The 22,307-nt window shown below is 32.2% G+C and overlaps 1 protein-coding gene across 5 annotated transcripts in view; it reads right to left on the bottom strand.

Moving 5' to 3' along the window:
* The window catches only part of LYPLAL1 (lysophospholipase like 1), a 124,265-nt gene that overhangs the window by 81,842 nt on the left and 20,116 nt on the right, over positions 1–22,307 (bottom strand). For all 5 annotated transcript variants that reach the window (XR_012475726.1, XM_074222692.1, XM_074222694.1 and 2 more), the window contains exon 3: positions 1,986–2,155. Coding sequence is in view for 4 of the 5 variants with exons in the window: in XM_074222692.1 (XP_074078793.1) it covers positions 1,986–2,155 (170 nt within the window). In the remaining variant the exon portion in view is untranslated. The remainder of the gene's footprint in view (positions 1–1,985; positions 2,156–22,307) is intronic.

Below are 22,307 nucleotides of genomic sequence, written 5' to 3'. Positions count from 1 at the left end.
ATCAAGCAAATCACTGTCATTCTGGCCCACTACATTGAAGACTAGGGTACTAAGGGTCCAGGTAGAACTGAGGAGCTTAAAAAATGTTTGTTGAATGAAAATGTGACCAGGTTGCATATTCTCCAAGTCTGGTATTTTCCTTATGTGGCTAGTGACCTTTCTCAATGTTTTATCAATGCATAGAGGTGAACTTGAATGCTCAGAGGATAAGCCAGGAGAATGCAATCTCTATCAGGTCTGGCTGGGCTGGAAAGGCTTTAAGTGCAAAACTGGAAACAAACTATGTGTTTGTTTTATAAGACTAAGTGTTAGAGATTTCATTATATTATGGTTACAGGATGTTGAATTTTTATTTCCTTATTTTTAAACTGTAGCTGTTTTTATCTGTATCAGGGGTGGAGCTAACCCACAGCAATGAAATCCTAGATTCTTGAAATATTCTCAAAGATAATCAGTATTTAAATTTTCCCTCTGCATTTCCTTACATCCTATGAGTCATTACTTTTTATCAATTCAATCTCCACATTGATTCCTATCATCTACAGAAAAATGTTCAAACTTAAGCTCAGCAATCAATAATGTCCAATCTGATTCCTAATAGCTTTCCCAATACTCTTACTCCTCTCCTACAGATTTACTGTCCTCTTCTAGAACTTAATCTGTGTTTTGCTTTTGCTGTCTTCTTTGAATAAAATGCTCTCTTGTTCTCAGATCTAACAGTTTAAATCCTCATTCTTCATGGTCCAATTCAAATATCACTTTTGGATTGACATCAGTTAGAATTTTTCACTCTGTGTTCTGAATATGCCTATATCTCTCTTAGGCACATTATCAATTTGCTTTGAATTATAGTCATCTATAAAGATATATCCTATTCTAGGTAACTGAATGGATGGAACATAGCAGAAGTTTAATAAAAGTATGCTAAATTTACCTGAATTTGAGTAGGGGCAGGGCATGTTATTGATGGTTATTCTGACTTCACAGAATAAAAGACAATAATTTCCTACACATGAGATATGCTAAAAAAAAATAGTACCTTAAATAAATCACTATCTATATACTGAATTCAAATACCACTATGTTAATAAATTGCAGAAATTTTCAAGAAATGTACAATAAAAATTGCATATTATTTTCTGTACAGTAATAATAATCATTCTCTTACTCTTCTACTTTTCAGTGACTTAAATGTTTCTGATTGAAGAAAACTTCTAAATAAATTTCCTCAAGTAGTTTTAAAAGCTTGTTTCAAACATGTTTTGAATTCAAAGTAAGATTTTAAAATTTTCCTTGTGATTAGATTCTGTTACAGATCTCTTTAGAATCAACCTTACCTTTTACCAGGTATATTACTTTCCCTGTCAGTTTTATTTTGAATTTCAAAAGCAGGAATACAACAATTTAGGTTTTTTGATAGTTAGAGATAAGAAAAAATAAGATCTAATATCAAATTATTTCAAAACCAACTTAGGAATGAAAAAAAATTTAGTGATGTTTAAAATGAAAGTGTCCAAATAACATATCTGTAGGCCATTAGTTCTGAAAGCTTTGAGTTTTAACAAATTCCAGATGTGTTCTCTTTTGCACTTTAATTCCTACAATTGTCAATTAGTAGTCTTGCACTTGCTTATGTGAAATTATGTGAATTTCTCTCAGAAATCTGAAATTTGTAATCTTCAAGCTAAAGATGATTCACTGAGAAAAAATTTTGTATTCTTTTAATTCACTTCTACTTTATTACTTCAAGGTATATATAATACTATATAAAAAAAAGTAAAATTCCATTATAATGCTAATATCTATAAAATTATAATGAAAACAAGCACATGCATATTTTAGGATACATATATGTATGTATATATTACATTTTTAATTTAATTTTAAATTTAATTATGATAAAACATAAATTATTTAAATATTATATAAGATTCAATGTGATGTGAATATACCTTTTATATATTACTGATACTAGAATGTCTTACCTACTAGTATCCTATTCTTCTTTATGCCATTTTTTACTTCTTCATCAATCAAATTTGTAAGTACTTGGCACATTGAGTCAATGGATTCAAGGTGTTCCGGACAATCATTTGAAATTTTATATCTGTCAAACCATACATTGGAGAGTCCTCCATTCATCGGTGTATATGGCCTATAAATGATTTATTTAGAGATATTTAAGTCTACAAAAGATAAAAGTTTTAAACAAATTTTAAGAAAATGGAAACAATTTCAAATTCTTTTTTCAGTTACCAAAATAGGGAGCAAATTTTATCATTTTCAGAAATCAAATAGGCCACAAAATTTCCACCTATATGTGCACAAATCTCAATTTTCATTATCCCCTCCCTCATTTTCACTCAGCTATTTCTACTTCTTTTTAATCAAAAGATCAGAGAATCCCAAAGTCAAAAATGGAAATCAGAGGCCATTTAGTTCGATCTATATTCCTCTAAAACATCCCTAATAGGTAACCATAGGATTTAGAGCTCAAAGGGATTTTTTAGTTTATCTAGTTCAATCCCCTCATTTCATAGTTGAATCAGAGAGATTTAAGTTATTTGCTAAAGGACACTGTGGTAGCAGAAACCTCTAAATCTATACCCAATGTTCTTTCTTTTTTTTTATTTAGTTTTTGCAAGGCAGTGTGGTTAAGTGGCTTGCCCAAGGCCACATAGGTAATTATTAAATGTCTGAGGCCAGATTTGAACTCAGGTACTCCTGACTCCAGGGCCGGTGCTCTATCTAACCTAGCTGCCCCCCCCCCCCCCCCCCATGCTCTTTCTATTACATTAGGAGCTCTTCAATAATTGGGAACCAACTACTTCCCAAATTTTTAAATTTTATTTATTTTCCAATTACATGCAAATATAGTTTTCAACATGCATCTATCAGCAAGTCTATGAGCTTCACATTTTCCTCCTACCCTCCCTTCCCTCCCCATGGCAGCAACCAATCTGGGGAAAGTTGCACATGTATATGTAAAAAGTGTTTAATCTATTTTGTCATATTGTGAAAGAGAGATTAGAATTAAGGGGAAAACACATGAGATATAAAGAAAAAAAAAAGAAAATTTTTAAAGTGAACATAGTATGCTGTGGCCCAGCATTCAGACTCCATAGTTTTTTTTTTTTTTTAATTTGCTTGTTTATTCTTCTTTCTGGATGAGGATTGTCCAGCAGGGTTATCTTTGAGTACTAAACTGTTGAGAAGAGCTTTGTCCATCATAGTTTATTCATCTCACATTGTTGCTGCTAATGTGTACAATGTTCTCTTGGCTCTGCTCATTTCACTCACCATCAGTTCTTGTAAATCTTTTCCAGAATTTTCTGAAGTCCACCCATCATAATCACATACTATAACTTGTTCAGCCATTTCCCAATTGCTAGGCATCTCCTTAATTTTCAATTCTTTGCCACTATAAAAGTTTTTATACACATGGGTCTTTTTCACTTTTTTATGATTTCTTTGGCATACAAGCCTAGTAATAGTATTGTTAAAGCAAAGGGTATGCTCAGTTTTATTGCCCTTTGGACATTGCTCTTCAGAAAGGATGGATAAGTTCACAACTCTATCAACAGTGTGTATTAGTTTTTCAATTTTGCCACACAGTCTCCAAAACTGATATTTCCCCTTTTTTTTGCCATCTTACACAATGTACAGATCTGAGTTTTTTGATAGCTCTAGTTAACAAGAATTTTCTCCCTAAATGAAGTCTAAATTTGCCTTTATGCATCTTACATCAACTTCCCTGAATTAGCATTCCTTCCACATAACATTTCAAATTAAAAAAAAAACCTCAAGTACTTCCCTTCAAACACAAATTCCTTTAAAACAACAAGTACAACAAAAGACATCAATAAAGCATATTTAATTTTTTTTAAATCTGCAAATTTTAACTAGGTTTGCTTTGCTTCTTGTTTAATTTAAACCCTGGATTATGAATCAGTATTTATATCATTGGCTTAAATAATCACATCTGGTTCAATAACATCTGCCCAAGCAACAAGAATGATAGAAAAAAGAACTGTAATTATTCCAAACAAAAGTAAAATCTGAATCTGTATGGAACCTAGACATTAGACACACAAAGAGACATACAGAATACTTGTTGGTTCTGAAATCTCTTTTAAATTACATTGTGTCTCTTGAAATACACAAATCTTTTTTTTCAGATGAAAAGATAGTAAGACAAATTTCCAATGTCTTTTCTGGGGAAGTTGATTAATTTCCAATAAATTTCACTTTAGAGATTCATTCCAATGTTTCATACTTTCAAGATATTTTTTTAATTCTCTTATTCATATTAGCTATTCTCCCTACTTTTGTCACCTGAATATTTGAAAAGTATTAATATATATAAGATATACTATCTTATCTTTATCTAATTCACAGATTATCTTAAATAGCACAAAGTCAAACACAAATCCCTTGGGGGCACTCTGCTAGAAATTTCTGAGCTGACAATGAACAATTAATGATTATAGTTTAAGTCCAAACAATTATGAGATATTTAACTGTACTATTATCTAATCCCATGTCAAAAACTAGAAATAGGATCATCAACCCACTGGTGAATACTGACTTTGAAAATCACATATTAACTACCTAATTTTCATTGTACTTTTTAATTTTTATTTTGTTAAATATTTTAAATTCCATTTTAATCTGATCTGATGGCACCAGGGAATGTTTTAGATGGGACAAAATGTTTGACACCTCTGATCTAGTCCATATCTTCCTTTTTTTCCCACAAGAGTAACATGAGTTTTTACAAATCTTTGTTAAAACATAGATATAATATTACATATTGGATACACAAAGATATTATTCTGATTGAAGCATTAGAAACAAAACCTTGTTCTAAGCAACAATACTAAGGATAGCACAACAGAACACTCAGATGAGGCAGTCAAAAATAATGTATAATGAAAGAATATTAGTCTGATATTCTAGATATAAAGGATTCCAGTTTTAGGCTGAGGCTCAAGATTAAATCTCCATCTCAATACTAGTCTTTGTTAAAGGAGCAATAGCACAATGATATGATCACAGACCTGAACAAGAAAATTGAATCTTTTAAGTCTTCAATAAAGTACATGATCCAAATGGACCAAGGGGAAATTTATTTGGTAGAAAAAGTGATAGTACTAGAACAAGTAGGAAAGAAGTAAAAGAAGGTCCTGATCATCACTTACGTTTTCTTTTCTGTAAGGGGATAGTTCAGTTATAGTATGTGACTGACAATAATAAGACTACCATGTTCTGTCAAGAGAAGTGTGACATGGTCTAAATTTGAATTTTGGAAAAATAATTTTTTTTCAGCATTCCCAATCTCTGAAACAGAAGTGAAAAAAATAAAGCTGTTGACAATCTACTTAAAGTGACAATAAAAATGAAAACAGGTGCTAACCAAATTGAATTTGCATCATTAACAAAAACAAGACAAAGATTTTCTAAAAGTCACTTTAATGACAGCATACTCTGAATCACATAGAATTCATGATACTCTTTTAAAAGCTTGAAATAAAATGTTATTTTTCTATCTTTCCCCTACTTCATTTCCCATTTTATCCTGCTACTCCTCCAAGTGTTTATTTCTCTGTCAAAGCACTTAAATTTAAGGATGATATCATAGCCTAAAATGTGAATCATGCTTGGAACTGAGAAACACACACACACACACACACACACACACACACACACACAGACTCTCTCTCTCTCTCTCTCTCTCTCTCTCACTGCCCTTTTTTAAACAATGCTTCACTGTTGTGAATAAATTACTCTAAAGAACAGAAAAAGGTCTATGCTGATGTAATGTTAGTATTTTTACTTTTTAAAATGGTAGCTTTCCTTTCCCTTTCTAATATTTGAAAGAATTAAGATTTTTAAATGTTATTTGGAATAAGGACAATGGAAAGATAGCATTTTAAGAAGAATAAAACTAATTTTGCTTAATCAAAAATCATTGTAATTACATCAAACATACTCAAGACTAAAATCGCTTTATTAGCTGGTACAGTACAACCTAGGCATTATCATGGTAAATAAATAAATACACACACACACACACAAAACATATATATGGCAGGAAACCAAATGTACACCTCCATAAAAAAGAATAAAATTTTTAATATAATTAAACTATGCCTACAATGTTAAAATGTTATGCTAAAATGATGCTTACAAGGCAAGGAAACAAAAACCACTGGCAAATTTGGTTTCATAGTGTATATTTATTGCTTTCTAGAAATCACACACTCCAATGATCATTTAATAGCAGTTATACCTAAAACAAACCACTGTGTCAGTAAAGGATAGCATCAAACTTAAATCTAATTACATTCTTTTGAAGTAAAAACCATAAAATTATCTATAAATGAACTAAGAATCAAATTTTTCTGCTAATTATTTTGAGATGCTTTTGGATAAAGTTTTTGAAATAATAAAAATGAATTTGCATAAACCTATTTACTATGGACTTAAAAGAAATTACACACACACACAAACACTGACAGACACAAACACAGACAGTCATCTTGTACTTGTGCCACCACATCAGTTCTTCTCTCCATAATAATGTCAAACTACTTAAAAGAATGGCTTAGATGACTGGTGTCAAACTCAAAGAGGAACATGGACTGGCCAGTCTTCCTGAGGGAGTATAGTGACTTAGCTTTTGGAGAACTGTCTGTAGGATGTTGACTGCAAAACCTCTTGTCCATACTATTTTCATTTCCACACTCACTCCTGATTCCTTAAAATTTAATTTTTGATTCCCATGATTTCACTGAAATTACTCCCTCAAAGACTTACAATAACTTATAGGTTAAACATTTCCTCAATTTCCTTGACCTTTCTGCAGAATCTGATAGTGCAGACTACTCCTTTCTTATCTTAAGTACTTCTAGAGGTTTCCATGATACTGAAGCCTTCTGGTTTTCCTGCTTCTCTTCCTGTTCCTGCCTCTTCATTTAAGCATTCCCTAAAGCTCTTTTTTTCACCTTCCTTTTCTTCCATAGCTTTAACAGTCTCTGACATAAAATAGATAGCTCCCACAACTCTAGGTACAGCAGGACTATTTCTGCTAAATTCCAGACTAACATTCAGGATCTACTGGAATTTTTTACCTGGTATCCAGTACCTAAATTTAATATTTCTAAAATAAAACATTTTTTATCCAAAAACCTGTTTTTCCCTAATTTGTTTCAGTATATGGTAGTACCATTCTCTGAATTACTCATGCACAAAATTTTGCAGTAATTTTTTTGACTCTTTAATTCCACTGTCCAATCATTGGATAAAATTTTCAAGTCTTATTTCAACCACTCTAGTTCAAATTTTCAGTATACACACACACACACACACACACACACACACACACACATGTATATATGTATATATCTGACCTCATCTACTGCAAAAAAAGTCTTTTATAAGGTCTTCTTGCTTTCAGTCTTTTTCTTTTTCAGGAGTACTATTACATATGCGTTGAAAAGCTTTCACTGATCATATCACTCCTTAAAAACTTTCTGTGGATCTTAGTAGGTCTCTGTTGTTCAGTAAATAATAAAGAATAAATAAATTATTCTGGATCACAAAAGCTTCCAAAATCTGGTTCCAAACTACCTTTTCAGTTTTATTTCAAATTATTGTTGTTTATGTAATCTAAATCCAGACAAATGAAATTATTTTCTATCTCCGATTCATGTTTGGATCCCTTCCATTTCTGTGCCTTAACTTAGACCGTCATTGTGCCTTGGAAAAGACCTCTGAGGCTTTTTGTTCAACCCCTTTTCTGCCTGTTAAAATCCTTTCCATACTGTTAAGTCCAACTCAGGTGTTACCTCCATAATGAAGACCTTTCTGATCCTCCCAGCTTAAAATGATGTCTCCCTCCTCAAATTTCTCATAACAGTTAGCCTGGACTTCTCCTTTGCATTTATCACATTTTCCCTCATTGAACTGTTATTTAAGACCTATTTTCCATTAATGGAGGATGTTTTTGATATTTGTCACTTGTAGAAATGACAAAGGGAAGTGAAGAGACTGGTTCAATAATGAGTAGAATATCTAAAGGCACAGATATACAAGGGGTTTCAATGAGATTAGGAACAAATAATATACCATTTTTGCTAATATAACATATAGTAAAGAAATTACCAAGAAATAAGATTGGAGATGTAAGTTGGAAGAAACAAGGGGCTAAAAAGTTTGATAAGGAAAAGTCAAAAGGTTTTTATCTACAGAAGTAAACTGCTTAGAGCTGTGCACTCAGTTCAATTCAACAAATATTTATTAAGTACTAGGGTGACTGAAATGAAACTTTAATGATAGAATTTACCCACTGATTGGAAAGTGGAAATAAGGGAAGGAACTAAGAGTGAAAAGATTACTTCAAAATTTTGTGCATGGGTGATTCTGAGAATGGTGCTATTATTTATTGATAAAAATTGGGAAAAAAGCTTTTGCATAAAATTTATGTTTTGTTTTAGAAAGATTAATATGAAAAATACTGCTTTAGATACTGGGAATATAAAAATGAAATGTCATAGAAACCTCTTTTTAGAACTCACAAATTAATAAGAATAAAACATATACACAAAATATTCTATGGGATTTAAGCTATAATCTTGCTAGTATGGACATAATAATTTAGATGGACTCAATAAATTGATTAAATGAACCTAAGTAGTAGTGATTAAAGGTTCAATGTCAACTTTGAAGAAGTTCACTCATGGAGTACAACCATGTTTTTCCTTGGTTTTATTACAGTCAACTTCAATATGGTAGCTTTGAGGACATCACCAATCTGAGGATGACAAAAATCTATGATTATAAGTAAAATTTATTATAAAGTGAGGATTCGAAAGGTCTCAAAAGTATATAACTGTGAGTTGAATCTAATAAAACTGAATTTAATCAAGATAAATGTCAAACCTTACACTTGGGTTAAAAAATTAACTGTAAGGGACAGCTAGGCAGTGCAGTAGATAGAGCACCAGCCCTGGAATCAGGAGGACCTGAGTTTAAATCCGGTCTCAAACACTTACTAATTACCTAGCTGTGTGACCTTGGGCAAATCACTTAAGCCCATATTACCAAAAAAAAAAAAAGAAAGAAAAAAAAGAAAAGAAAAAAGAAAAAGAAAAAAATTAACTGTACATAATTACAGGATAAGAAGAAACAAAAAATACAGCACATGAAAATGAACTAGAGAGGCTTTAGATATTAAAGGATCAATGACTGAATAACACATATGACATACAGACAAAAAAGTCAGAGATCTTAGAATGCATTAGGAAACTCATAGAGGCCATAAAGAAGGAAATTATAATTTTGTTATATTCTACACAGGTCAGACCATATATCAAATATTACTATTTTCTGTTTTGAAACATTTTAGGTAAATTAAAGATAAACTTGAACACATCCAGCAAAAGGTTTAGTCGGATGATGAAAGAACTAAAAATGTTTAGCCTTGTAAAGACAAAAATGAAGTGGAACATATTAAGTTATGTTAAGCATTTAAAGGATTGTCTTGAAGAAGGATTAGTTTTGGTCTCAGAAGGCAGAATTAGGGATATTAAGTTAACTGAAAAGAAGCAAGTTGCAAAGAAACAAGTTTTAGAATCAATATAAGGAAGATTTCCACAAATGAAAAGAGAGAACTGGAATTTTGAGGAAAGTGATTAAGTTCCGTTTGGGATAAGACGAATTTGAGCTGCAGGAGGACATCAGATTCAGAATGACATGCAATACTAGAACTAGAACTAGAAAATAGCTTAAGGCTTGGGATGCAAAGTTGGGAATAACCTGCATAAATGTAAAAGAGCCATAACCAGTATGAGTAAGCAGGGGCTTTGACTCAGTGTGCTGACAGTGAAGGCTCTTTTCTTCCCCAAGATACTTTCTTTCAATTGTGGGCATACTTCCTCAGAACTTGACTTAGTCTTCTGCCATCCCATCACCACATGGATCCATCCCAGAAGATCCACTACTATGGCTATTTCCCTACCTCACACTCCCTTTCTAAAACCTGCTGAGTCAAAGGTTGGAATCTACAGATTGGAATATTCCCTGTCCTGCTATAGTTACCTTGTTAGATAGTGCTCTGTGTAAATATCATCTCCATCTAAATTTGTTCTAAATATATGGATTTATATCATTTTTATTACTGACAACTTATACTGCTGCTGTAGTATTATTGTATTTTGTTGGAGTTTCTGTTTGAGGTTACACTTATTAAAAAAAATTGATTCTGCAGTAAAATCTTAAAATCTATAATCTTTCACTATATATTACTGAATGGAAAAAAAAGGCACTTCTTTACATCTGCAGAATGGTTAAGAAAAAAGTCCTTTGTCTAACTTTCTCTTAATTTATATAATTTCACAGTTGTGATGGTTCATTAGTATAAAAGTAAATAAAGCTGATTTAAAACTTTTTTTTTTTTTTTTACAGAGAATAACAACTCCCTTTCCCCATCACAGTACCTTCCTCCCCTGGAATGACATTTATGACCAAATAATAAACTTTTCAAGATGAGACTTATTCTGGAAACACTGACCATAGTATACTGGTAAAATAATTAGCACTCAAGCTCAATGGTTCAAGTCAGCAGCAATAGTTAGCGCATTAGATATGTGTCAAGACAAGCTTACAAAAATATGAAATGAAAATGTGCTTAGAGAATCTGAATATTTGTTTTAATTTGTTTATGCCCCAGCATTTTAAAACTAATCTGCAATGTAAAATACCACAAACTGACAAAGAAAACTGTTATTATTATTTAATATGTTTATGATTTGAAGGAAGACATTATCCAAAGTTCAAAGAAGGTCATTCTGGCTCTCAATTAGTATTTTCCACATGTGATTTCTACTGAAGGTTAAGTGAAAACAAAACACATCTTGAAATCTGAGCATTATGTTGCGACACTAATACATTATCAACCAATCACATGCAGTGTATGTATGTATGTATGTATGTATGTATGTATGTATGTATATATATATCAAATAACTTTCACCATCTAAAGTGTGAAAAACAAATTAAAAGATTATGCATTTCAGAGCAATTAATCAAAAAAACATGGAGTTTGAGGATTTTCCCTTTCAAATTATTAGATGTTCGCTTCTTATATATTGTTATTTTCACATTGCATAGTACTTATTCATTCTCTAATCAAAGAAAATCAACAAGGGGGAAATGCCTAAAATGTGAAGAAAAAGGAAGCAGGTTTAATTTCAGGACATATGTCCTGTCCACACAAAGAACAAGACATGATCACCCAGTGTATGGACAGCTGCATGACAGTACAGAAAGAACTCTTTTATTGGAGTTCTCATTAAGATCAAAGGCTTTATGAAAATTGTGATGTAGAGACTGTTCTGTTGATATATTCTGCCTATGAAAGGGTGCTTTTCCCCACTCTCTCCTTAGAGCATATTAAGTCATTCTCCTAAGTAAAATGATTTTAGGAGGGTGAAGGGCAAAGACAAGTAGGCAATGGCTACTGGCCTAAATGCGGGGGTTCTTATTTATTGCTATTTTATTTTTCCAAATACATGTTATGAAAGTTTTTCAATACTCATCCATATGCATATGTATATTTTTAACTCAAAAAATTTCCTTCTACCCTCCCTTCCTACCTCCTTCCCCTCATTGGTGAACAGTCAGGTTAATATTGTACATTATACATGTTTTAAATATGTTAACAGATTAGCCACTTTCGGTATGAGGAATTAGGATTAAGGGAAAGAAATACATAAAAGATATTTTTTTTTAAAAAAGTGAATGTAGTGTTCATTAGATTCTAAAGGACTTTTTGTTTTTCTTCCTCTGGATGGGAACGGCATTATCCATAGCTTGTCTACTAGGCTTATCCTAACTCTGAACTGTTGAGAGGAGCTGTATCCATCAAGGTTGATCATCTCATAATGCTGAATGCAGGGGTTCTCACCCTGGAGTCAATAGATAGATTTTAGGAGTGCTGTGAATTCTGACAGTCCCAGTTAACTTCTCATAGTTACAGACATTTACAATGATTTAGTTACAAAACAATTTTCTCAAAACAATTCTTTAAGACAAATGAAGAGCTCAGAATTTGAGTAAAACATTTGAGCAAAATAAAGCCTCATCTTACTCAACAAACTGATTTTGCCCCCCCCCCCCCAATTAAACTGTGAGCTTGAGAGCAGAGGTTGTATCTTACCTTTCTTTGTATCTCCTGTGTTTAGTACAATACACTGGCACATAAAAGGCACTTTATAAATGTTCAATGATTGATTGCCTATATGATTGTATGTTTATGTTTTCTGGGGTATTTGACCTGAGTTCTACCTCCCCATTTAATTATATACAGTGCACAAAGCCATCCTGGAGAATCCATAATCATCCAAACAGAGATGAGTTTCCCCAAAGGGTCATGAGTTAAACTGTTCTACAGCTCTTAAGGGCTCTGACCCTGAGTGCATTCACTGAGAAATAGTGTGGTTATCAGGATTACTATCTTGCATTGTCAGATTCTAATTTTCATCTTAAATACCAAGGAAGAAGAGAATTATTCAGGGGAATGATCAAAGCATCAAGTACTTACATAGATAAAACAAAAAGCCTATGCCTACCTAGCATTTTACTTTCTATATAATATGTAATATAGATAATAAAATACTAGGCATAGGCTTCGTGGGTCCTTAAAGCATGCTGCAACTATGCATACTGTATATGTGTACATAGACATCGATATGTATATGAATATATATGTCCACTTTAACCTCTATGGAGTTATTAAAATACTGAAGACAGGACCTCAATCAACAAGAATTCATGAGGCATTTACTGTCCTATGCCAACTATACTGTCTGATGTCTTCTGACATTTTTCACATCTGATCAAGTTGAAAGGAGGTGGCAACTTGCACTTCTGTGATAGATATCATCAGGTTATTCTGTCTGCATCAAGACTGAGAAGTCACCGACTTGGGAAGAATAAATTGAAACACCAAACTAAGGACATATACTCAATATAATACTGAGAAAATTTCTCAAAATACATTTTCAAAAAATATATTACTAATTAAAAAAACAGTAAACAAAATTGAGAGTTTAAAACTGCTTAGTAGTTTCTAGTCTTAAGTACAGTATTAATACTTTGTTTAGCCCAAATACCAATGTACCTCAATAATGGCAATGACACACCCATACTACTAGTTAAATTTTGAACTAAGACATGATTGCTTTATTTGGCATCAAAGTAAAGTCCTGGGTTTAGGAATTTACAGGAAATTGGTACTCGAAAAGCTAACACAAGAGCTTTATTATTATGTGGCATGGCAAGCAGGCAAATAAGAGTGCTCAGGAGTACATACATATGCATATATATATATATATATGTGTGTGTGTATATATATACACACACAAAACATGGTAATATAAACACACAGAGGTTGTCCCCAAAGATACAAGAAAATCACCTAATGTGAGGGAGGGGGAAATATGTCAGAGCAGAAAGACACTCAGACACTGGAGTTCAGGTGGGAAAACTATATACCCTAAAAATGGGCTTGCTTGAGAACAGGTAATTGGTGCCAGATGTAGGATGGGGCATTCCTAATCAGACTCAGGTGTGGTGAAGATTTTGGGGTCATTTATTGACACCAGGCTTGCTGGTGTGAGGCTTCCATAGGGGAAATTTCTTTTTGGGATCCCAAATTGAGGAGAGGATCTAATGTTAACTATCTAAGGCAGCAGAAGAGAGAACTAGTTGCAGTTTCATCTAAACAAAAGCTGTGATAGAGTTAACAGAGGAAAAGCACAAATTGTTTTTTCCTATAAAGTTTTATGGGCAGTAGGACAACTAGGCCTAGTCTATTCTGGCATTCCATCATTATAATTATACCATCAGGCAACACAAAATATACAATTATCACAATGCCCCAAGGTCTTGATGTCAAAATTACTACACTCTAAATATATGTGTGTGTGTGTGTGTATATGTATACAAACACACACACAAACACACACACACACATACAAATGATATCCACTAGGATTTAAAGCATCACCTGGCTAAGAAGAAAATATAAATGCACTTTATTTATGTAGACTTGTTTGTATTACTATAAACTATAAATATTATAGCTGAATTCTTCAAACAATATATCTAAAAATTACACCTAGCATGAGAAGTTGACTAAGAATTTGTTAAGTTTTACTTCCACAATGAGGAAATTAGAGATAATACCAAGAATCTCTGATTTAGATTCAAAAGCATTATTAAATGGGAAGGTTAAGTATCCACATAAATAAATATTAGACTAAATAGAACTTGCATAAGAATTACTTTAATACTTTGGTATACTATAGCATCAAAGTAATTAAAATGGAAATTTATTTAAAACTATTGTTATGCTAGCCTAAAAGGATTTTTTCCCCTTTAAAATGAGGTATAGCTATAGATTGAAGAATTGAATCAGTTCTTCCAGATCTAATTTCAACTACTGATTTTAAAGAAAACATAAACATCAGAATAGGAAGAATTCAAATTTAACACAGTTGTGCATTAATTTAATGCAAGAAGTTGGCCAAAAGCATGTCAATAATGGGAAACTTTAAGAAAGGTATATGTCTGCCTGCCTGTCTGTCTGTCTGTCTGTCTGTCTCTCTCTCTCTCTCTCTCCCTCTCTCTCTCTCTCTCTCTCTCTCAAAACTAACTTGGACTCATTGGTATTGATTAAGAAGAAAGGGAAACTAATACAGGTATGGAATTTTGATAATCTGGTCAACAAAACATTACATACTTAGTAATGTCATTCAAAAAAGGATATACAGATACACCAACAAGAAAAGTTATACATAAATCTAAAATACACTTATTATATTCTTATATGTGATTATATCTGGGTAGGTTATAATTTTTTTTCTTAAATGACCCAATACCTAAACTGGATTCCCAAGATTTTTACTTGCAACTTTAAATTAAGCTATAGGCTCTGGAAGTATCTAAAAGGTTCTTTTGGATAAGTTTCCCCAAAATGTTAAATGGCTTCTCCCTGTTACATCCTAAAACCTCTTCTCCTAGATACCTAATCTTTTTTAAAGTTTTGCAAAACTTATATCCTCTGTGCCCTAAATTTCATAAAAGACAAAATGTCACATTTTATCAAGATGAAAATCTTTCAACAAGTTTACAAAAGTTAGGATATGTATTTTTTTTATTTTAGGTTTTCATAAGGCAAACAGAGTTAAGTGGCTTGCCCAAGGCCACACAGCCAGGTAATCATTAAGTGTCTGAGACCGGATCTGAACCCAGGTACTCCTGACTCCAGGGCTGGTGCTTTATCCACTAACGCCACCTAGCTGCCCTAGTATATGTATTTTCGAAAAATTCCTTAATACAACAGAGTAAACACAGTCAGGTAGATAGCAGAAACAAATTTACATTTTTGGCATAATTCATAGACTGTTCATAGCTGAATTCATTATTTAGTTCAAATCTCATATAAGACTGAGATTCTCAAATAAGTTAATGTTTAAATTCATGAAGCTAGTTACTAGTAAATATGTGAATCCAATTCAAGTTTATAGATTGAATCCAAATTTCTTGTGAGTATGGCATTTTTCTTATACATTTTAGCATTCAGCAAAATAAAGCTGTCATGTAAACTTATAGAAAAAAATTTGATCTCATATTATAAAATACAAAAAAATTAACTTTGTCTTTTTTGTCCTCTTAAAAAAAGGTATACAGATGATATTTTATATATACTTCATAGAATTTTCGAACTGGGGGACCAGTCCAATCCATACCTAAAGAGAATCCACTATTTTAAATATATATATGTTCATGTATGTGTGTATTATGCAATGTGCTTAAATGCATTTACGTGTGCAATGTATATGTATATCCAGTCTCTGCTTGGAAACCTATAACCTAGGATGAACCCACTGACTCCTATTTTTGATCTGTTAGATTTCCCTCACACCAAGTAGAAATGTATCTCTTTGAACTTTCTTCCTACCACTCCTGATTACAGCTTCTGGCATAAAACAGTAAATCCAACTTAATCAAATTGAACAGAGAATAACCATTATGTCTCCCTGGAGTCTTCTCTTCTCTACACTTACCTCAACCAATCCTCACATGATAGAATTTAACTTTATGAAACTAGCTTCCTTCCTCTAGACACTGGACCTTTTTAAATGATATTGTGCAAACTTGAAGACAACATTCTAAAGGGTCTGACAGAGTACAAGGGCTGTACCATCTTCTAATACTTGAAAACTATGATTCTCTTAATGCAACCTGTATTCACAATAGCTTTTTTAGCTGCTGCATCACCCAAATGACTCACAATAGGTTTACAATGCTCTGTATCTTTTCAGACAATTATGCCTTCCCTGATTCTGCACTTATTAGATCTATATTTAACACAAGTATAAGTCTTTAATTTCCTCTTACTAAACCTCATCTTATTAAATACAGCAAAATGTTCTTAGTCAAAATCTCTCTGAATTCTGTCAACTAGCAGGTTAGCTAACCCTTCTAAGGTTGTATCGACTATAGATATATAGGAGGTATAGGTGCATAGATCATTAAATCCCTTGTTCTAAGTCACAGTTCTGAGTCATTCTACTGGAAGGGGACTCCTGGACAACATGACAAAATGACTCTTCACAATACTTCTCTGAGCCTGCTCACACAGTCAGTTCTAAAGCTATCATCTAGTGCAAATTTCTTGAACTTTTCCAGAAAGAAGCAGAGCTCATCTTACCAATGGGCACTTCTTAAAAAATGAGATATAATATTACTTTGATTAGGTCCATATTATGAAAATGGAAGCAAAACATTTGCCCAAACACTTATAAACATTAAAAGCTATTGAAGGACCATCTGAAAAGTCAGATGCTCTGAAAGTAATTTGCTAGAAAAATAAATGTGAAATTAAACAGAGACTTGTGACAGAATTTCCAACAGTTAATGGTAGAATTGGGAAGGATCTCAGAGATCATCTAATTCAATCCCCTTCTTTTATGGCTGAGGAAAGTTGAGGAGGATCAGAGAGGCTAAGTGATTTGCCAAAGGTCAAGTAATTACTACAAGGCAGAATTAAGGAGAAGTCAAGCATTCTATTTTTGAGTCCTGTGAACTTTTTATCATTGTATCTTACTGAATCAGAAGTCCAAAAAAAAAAAAAAAAAAGACAGAAAAACTAGTTAGCATTTAGAAAAGAAATTGCTTAATTTAATAATCCATAGTCACCTCTAATAATCCTAATAGTACTGAGTAGACCTAAATACATTTCTACATTTAGGCATGAAAAATTGACTGTTCTCCAGATAATCACAGAGCTCTGTTAATGGGTCGTTTTCTAAATATGGCCCATAACGCATGCATAAATTGAAAGAAAAACAGGAGGAGGTAATTAGCATTTTATGGAACAAAATAAAAAATCTGGAAAAAAATAAAAATTAACTCAGATATGCATGTAATATATTACATTCACTAAGCCTGGTAGTATAAGAATAAGAGGTTCTATATGACCTGCCTAATGTGGGAATTTATTTTGCTTATATATGTATATATACACATATGTAACATAGTACACATATGCTATACATATTTGTAATAAATAAGTTTGTTTTTCTTGCTTCTCAATGGGAGAGAAAGAGGGAATGGAAGGAGAGAATTAAGAACTGAAAATAAATGAAACTGAATTTAACAAAAAAAGATTATGATCATTGTCTAACAATATCAACAGGTCTAGTTTAAATAAAAAGTAGAAGCTGAGAAACAATTGTTAAGCTAGTATTTCTCATAAAGAACTCTTTTCTAAAATATACTGAACACTGAGTCAAATTTATAAGAATATAAATTATTCTCTGGGTGATAAATGGTCAAATGTTATGAACAGGAGTTTCCAGAAAAAAAAGAAATAAAAGCTATCTATAGTCATATAAAAACACTTTAAATCATTATTGATTAGAGAAATACAAATTAAAATAACTGAGGTAACACACCACACTAATCAGACTGGCCGATATAATAAAAAAAAGGAAAATGATCAATGTTGCAGGGGTTATAGGAAAACTGGGACATTAAAACACTGTTGGGGGAATTGTGAAGTGATCCAAACTATTCTGGAGAGCAATTTGGAACTTTGCTTAAAAGGCAATATACCCTTTGATCTAGCAATACTACTACTTAGTTCTGTATTCCAAAGAGATGCTACAAAGGGGAAAGGACCCACATGTACAATAGCACCTACTTTTGCAGTGGCAACGATTTGGAAATTGAAAGGATGTCCACCATTTGGGGAATTGCTGAACCAATTACAGAATATGAATGTGATAGAGCAAAATTGATTTGTAAGAAATCATGAATGGCCAGATATCAGAAAACCCTGAAAAGACTTACATGAAGTGATGCTGAGTGAAGGAAGTAAGCAGAAGCAGGAGAACATTGTACGCAGTAGCAACAACATCGTGTTATGGTCAACTATAAAAGATTTAGCTCTTCTCAGAAGTACAAAGACAAAGACAATTCTAAAATACTTGTATTGGAAAATACTATCCACATCCAGAGAAAGAAGTATAAAGTCTATTTTGTTTTTTTTAGGTTTTTGCAAGGCAAATGGGGTTAAGTGGATTGCCCAAGGCCACACAGCTAGGTAATTATTAAGTGTTTGAGCCCGGATTTGAACCCAGGTACTCCTGACTCCAGGGCCGGTGCTTTATCCACTGTGCCACCTAGCTGCCCAAGAAGTATGAAGTCTGAATGCAAACCAAAGCATACAGTTTTCAATTTTTTAAATTTGTTTTAAATATGTTTTATGCTGGTTTATGCTTTTCCTCTTTTTTTTCTTTTATTCTAATTCTTTCACAAACTAATATGGAAATATGTTCAACATAGTACATCAAACTACTCACTGTTGAGAAGGAGGGGAGAAAAATATGGAACTTATAATTTTATAAAAAATTAATATTGAATCTTATCTTTGCATGTACTTGGCAAAATATTTTTTTTAAAAAGTAGAAGCTATAGAAATTCCAATCCTAAAACTCATACCAGTAACATCTGTAATTTATAGGGAGATTTACGCTTGCAAAAGTGCTTTGTATACATTGTCTCATTTGATTATCCTTTTAGCTATATATATTGGAAAGTTTGAAGTCTAAGAAGTAATAGTAACATTTATCATAATTTTAGTCAAAAAATAATTTGATCTATCTTAATCCATTAAAAATGCAAATAAATTATACAGAAGCAATTAAGTTTCTTTTTAATTTTAAATAGTTAACAGAAATGTGAGAAAGTAAGACAGAATGGCCAAGTCAGTCTTAGAAATCCTTAACCTATGATATCTTATTTCTTAATCAATACACAGTTGATTTATACTCAAAAACTTAAGTATCAGTCTTTCTAATTTAAATTTTTTTAAAAAGCTGACTTTGCTAATTGCTTTAAAAAGGTTCTGTAAGAGATATCTGGAGACAAAATTTGTTGACTCCTATATCATACATAAAACCAATAAAAGAAAATCATTTCACTGCTTGAGACAGAAGAATAACTTTGAAATACATATTCAAATTTGATTAAAATACTGAAATAAGCATGTCTCTCTCTCTCCCTCTCTCTCTCTCTCCCTCCCTCCCTCTCTCTCTGTATATATATATATATTTATATATATATATATATTTAGAAGAGCCCATAGAAAATGTGAGAACCCACAAAGTCAAGTCTTTACTGGTGGTTTGAGTTCATTTTAAATAGTTTTTAACCTATTGCTATATTTTCATCAATATATTTGATTACTGTTATAGAAAGAGACTAATGAAATATAGCAGACTTTAAAAATGTATATCTTGATATATATTTAAACATTCAAATATTTTGATTTAGATCAGTACAGGCTTCTGGTATTTAGGTTTCAACCAATAAGCTAACTTTATAAACTTACTTTGTATATTGGTACCAAACTGTGGCAGGCATTACAGTACTTAAATGCATCTGTTTTATTTCACTGTTTCATTTAATGGTTCTTATCAGGCACAAGGGCTTGAAACTCAATATTCCATAATGTAGTTCACTTCTTATAGTAAAAAAAAAAAAACCCCAAAAAACCCAAATGAAGTTCAGGTATTTTCTTTTGATACACCCTTTCATAAAAAGGAGTATATGCTAATATTATGAAAAGCTATAGTGTTGAGAGATATACGACTAACAAATTGCTATATTTTTTTATTTAAAGGAAAAATTTCCACATTTTCATTTTTATAGATGCTTCATTTCAAGGAGAAGCATTAACAATACAGAAAAAGAAATGAAACAGTTTTCTTTAAATATACTACTTTATTTCACCTATTCTTTGCTTTGATTATGTTCCATATTTGTGAATTTCTAAATGAAAATATCCTCATTTTCCTAAACAGTCTTCATTATAAGAAACCAATTTTACCTGAAATATTTTAAAAAATGGAACAAAGTTTACTTTCACAATTAAGTTTGGCTCAAAAAATGTTGTAAAATTTCTTAGAAATCAAAAGTGAATTCAACTAAACATTTAATAAATTTAGCATTTGTGAGTGCTAAATCTCAGAGCTAACTTTAGCCATTCCCTAAGGAAAGGAAGCAAAAAATTTAAAACTCAAAGGGTAAGGAAAGGCAGCTAATAGAGACTCCTTTCTGGGGAAATGGAAAAATATTTAATGCTTCTGGCTGAAAGTAATTAGGTCTTAAAATAAAAGTAGTCTAGTGTTTTAAAAACTCTTTTAGGACTAATCATTACTTCCATGTGAATTTGTTATTTTGTACTGATTGATTAAGCTTGTGTAAGATTCAAATATTTTACTGTCCATGGGTTCATATGTTCTTTTGGTTGTTTTCTTTAAAGTTTAAGAACCTGCTGAGATGAACTACACCCAAAATAGGGCATAAGATCACACACTGATTTGAAGCTGGAAGACACCTTCAAGGTCACTTAGAAAGTCTAACTCATTTTCAGATGAGGAAATAGAGCATGTGTGAATTGCTTCAAGTCATGCAGTTAGTATCTACCATAAAATTCAAACTAAAGTCTTTCTAATTCTAAGTCTAGCATTCTATCTACTAGGCTACCCATCAGTTTAAAAAAACAGAACAAAGGGGGCCATGGTTGATGAGAGTTTGGAAATCTGGGTTAATATCCTTTAAATAGTCATGTGATCCCAGGCAACTCATTTTCTCTGAGTTTTAGTTTTCTTATCCATAAAATAATATCTACTTTAAGGTGTTTATAAATGTTATTATTGTTAGGAAAAAATTAATTTATTGATGCCAATTCAATCCTGAATTTAGTCAAAAATTGGAAGGCTATAAAGTTAAAACTGAGGATAAAAACTGTGGATTATGATATGATTAAAGATTATAAGGCATCTTAGAAGTCACTTAATCCAACCAAGTGTTTTATAAAGATGAAAATGAATATAAAAGTGACTTTCGCAGTTTTCCAACCAGGAAAGTAGCAGCATGGCATAGCAGAGAGAGAGAGAGAGAGTGTGTGTGTGTGGTAAGACTTGGAACTGTATAACCTGGGACTGAATCCTACCTCTGATATTTATTAGCTATATAATCCAGCACAAGGGAGAAGACATTGGTAGAACTCCAGGAAAAGGAAGTGATATGATTAAAGAAAGTTATACATAAGTTTTCCAGGGAAGCTGGTCATGAAAAGCATTATCAAGAACAACAAGACTGAAGATTTGCTTCTAGAGAGCATGAAAAGGATGTCAAATTTTAAACACCTAGGTAGAATATAACAAAAAAAAGTATCTACTGATATTTAAATTTCTTCCACAAATAAATAATAATTACCTATGTTCAAAATGCAGGCTGGTCTCCCTACCAGAAAAGAAAAGGGTCAAAAGAATGCTTCTCCATACTCTAGATTATCTGAGAGAACAAAGTATTTAATAACACTGTTAAAATGAGTATATAAAGTTAAGTAACAAATATATTGTACTTTCCAAAGAATATGGAATTAGATAAGCTGTGAAAGAAGCAGAAAGATGATGAAAGTCTCTTTGTGCTAATATTGTAAGAGCTGATCTGAAAAAAAAAATATAAAAAGAGAAATAGTTTATTTGATAACACAATGCTGAGGGGTACCAACACAATTATTTGTTCAGTGGTTAAAGGCAATTGAGAGAACTTCTGACTCCAGGGCCAGTACTCTATCCACTGCATCACCCACATTGCAGATGCATATTTTTAAGTTACAAAATTCCCTTCCACCCCCCCTTCCCACTCCCCTCAACACCAAA

This window comes from Macrotis lagotis, chromosome 2, assembly GCF_037893015.1.
Source record: "Macrotis lagotis isolate mMagLag1 chromosome 2, bilby.v1.9.chrom.fasta, whole genome shotgun sequence".
Classification (NCBI taxonomy): Eukaryota; Metazoa; Chordata; class Mammalia; order Peramelemorphia; family Peramelidae; genus Macrotis; species Macrotis lagotis.
Note: the sequence above shows the minus strand (reverse complement) of the source record. Positions and strands in the feature narration are given on the sequence as shown.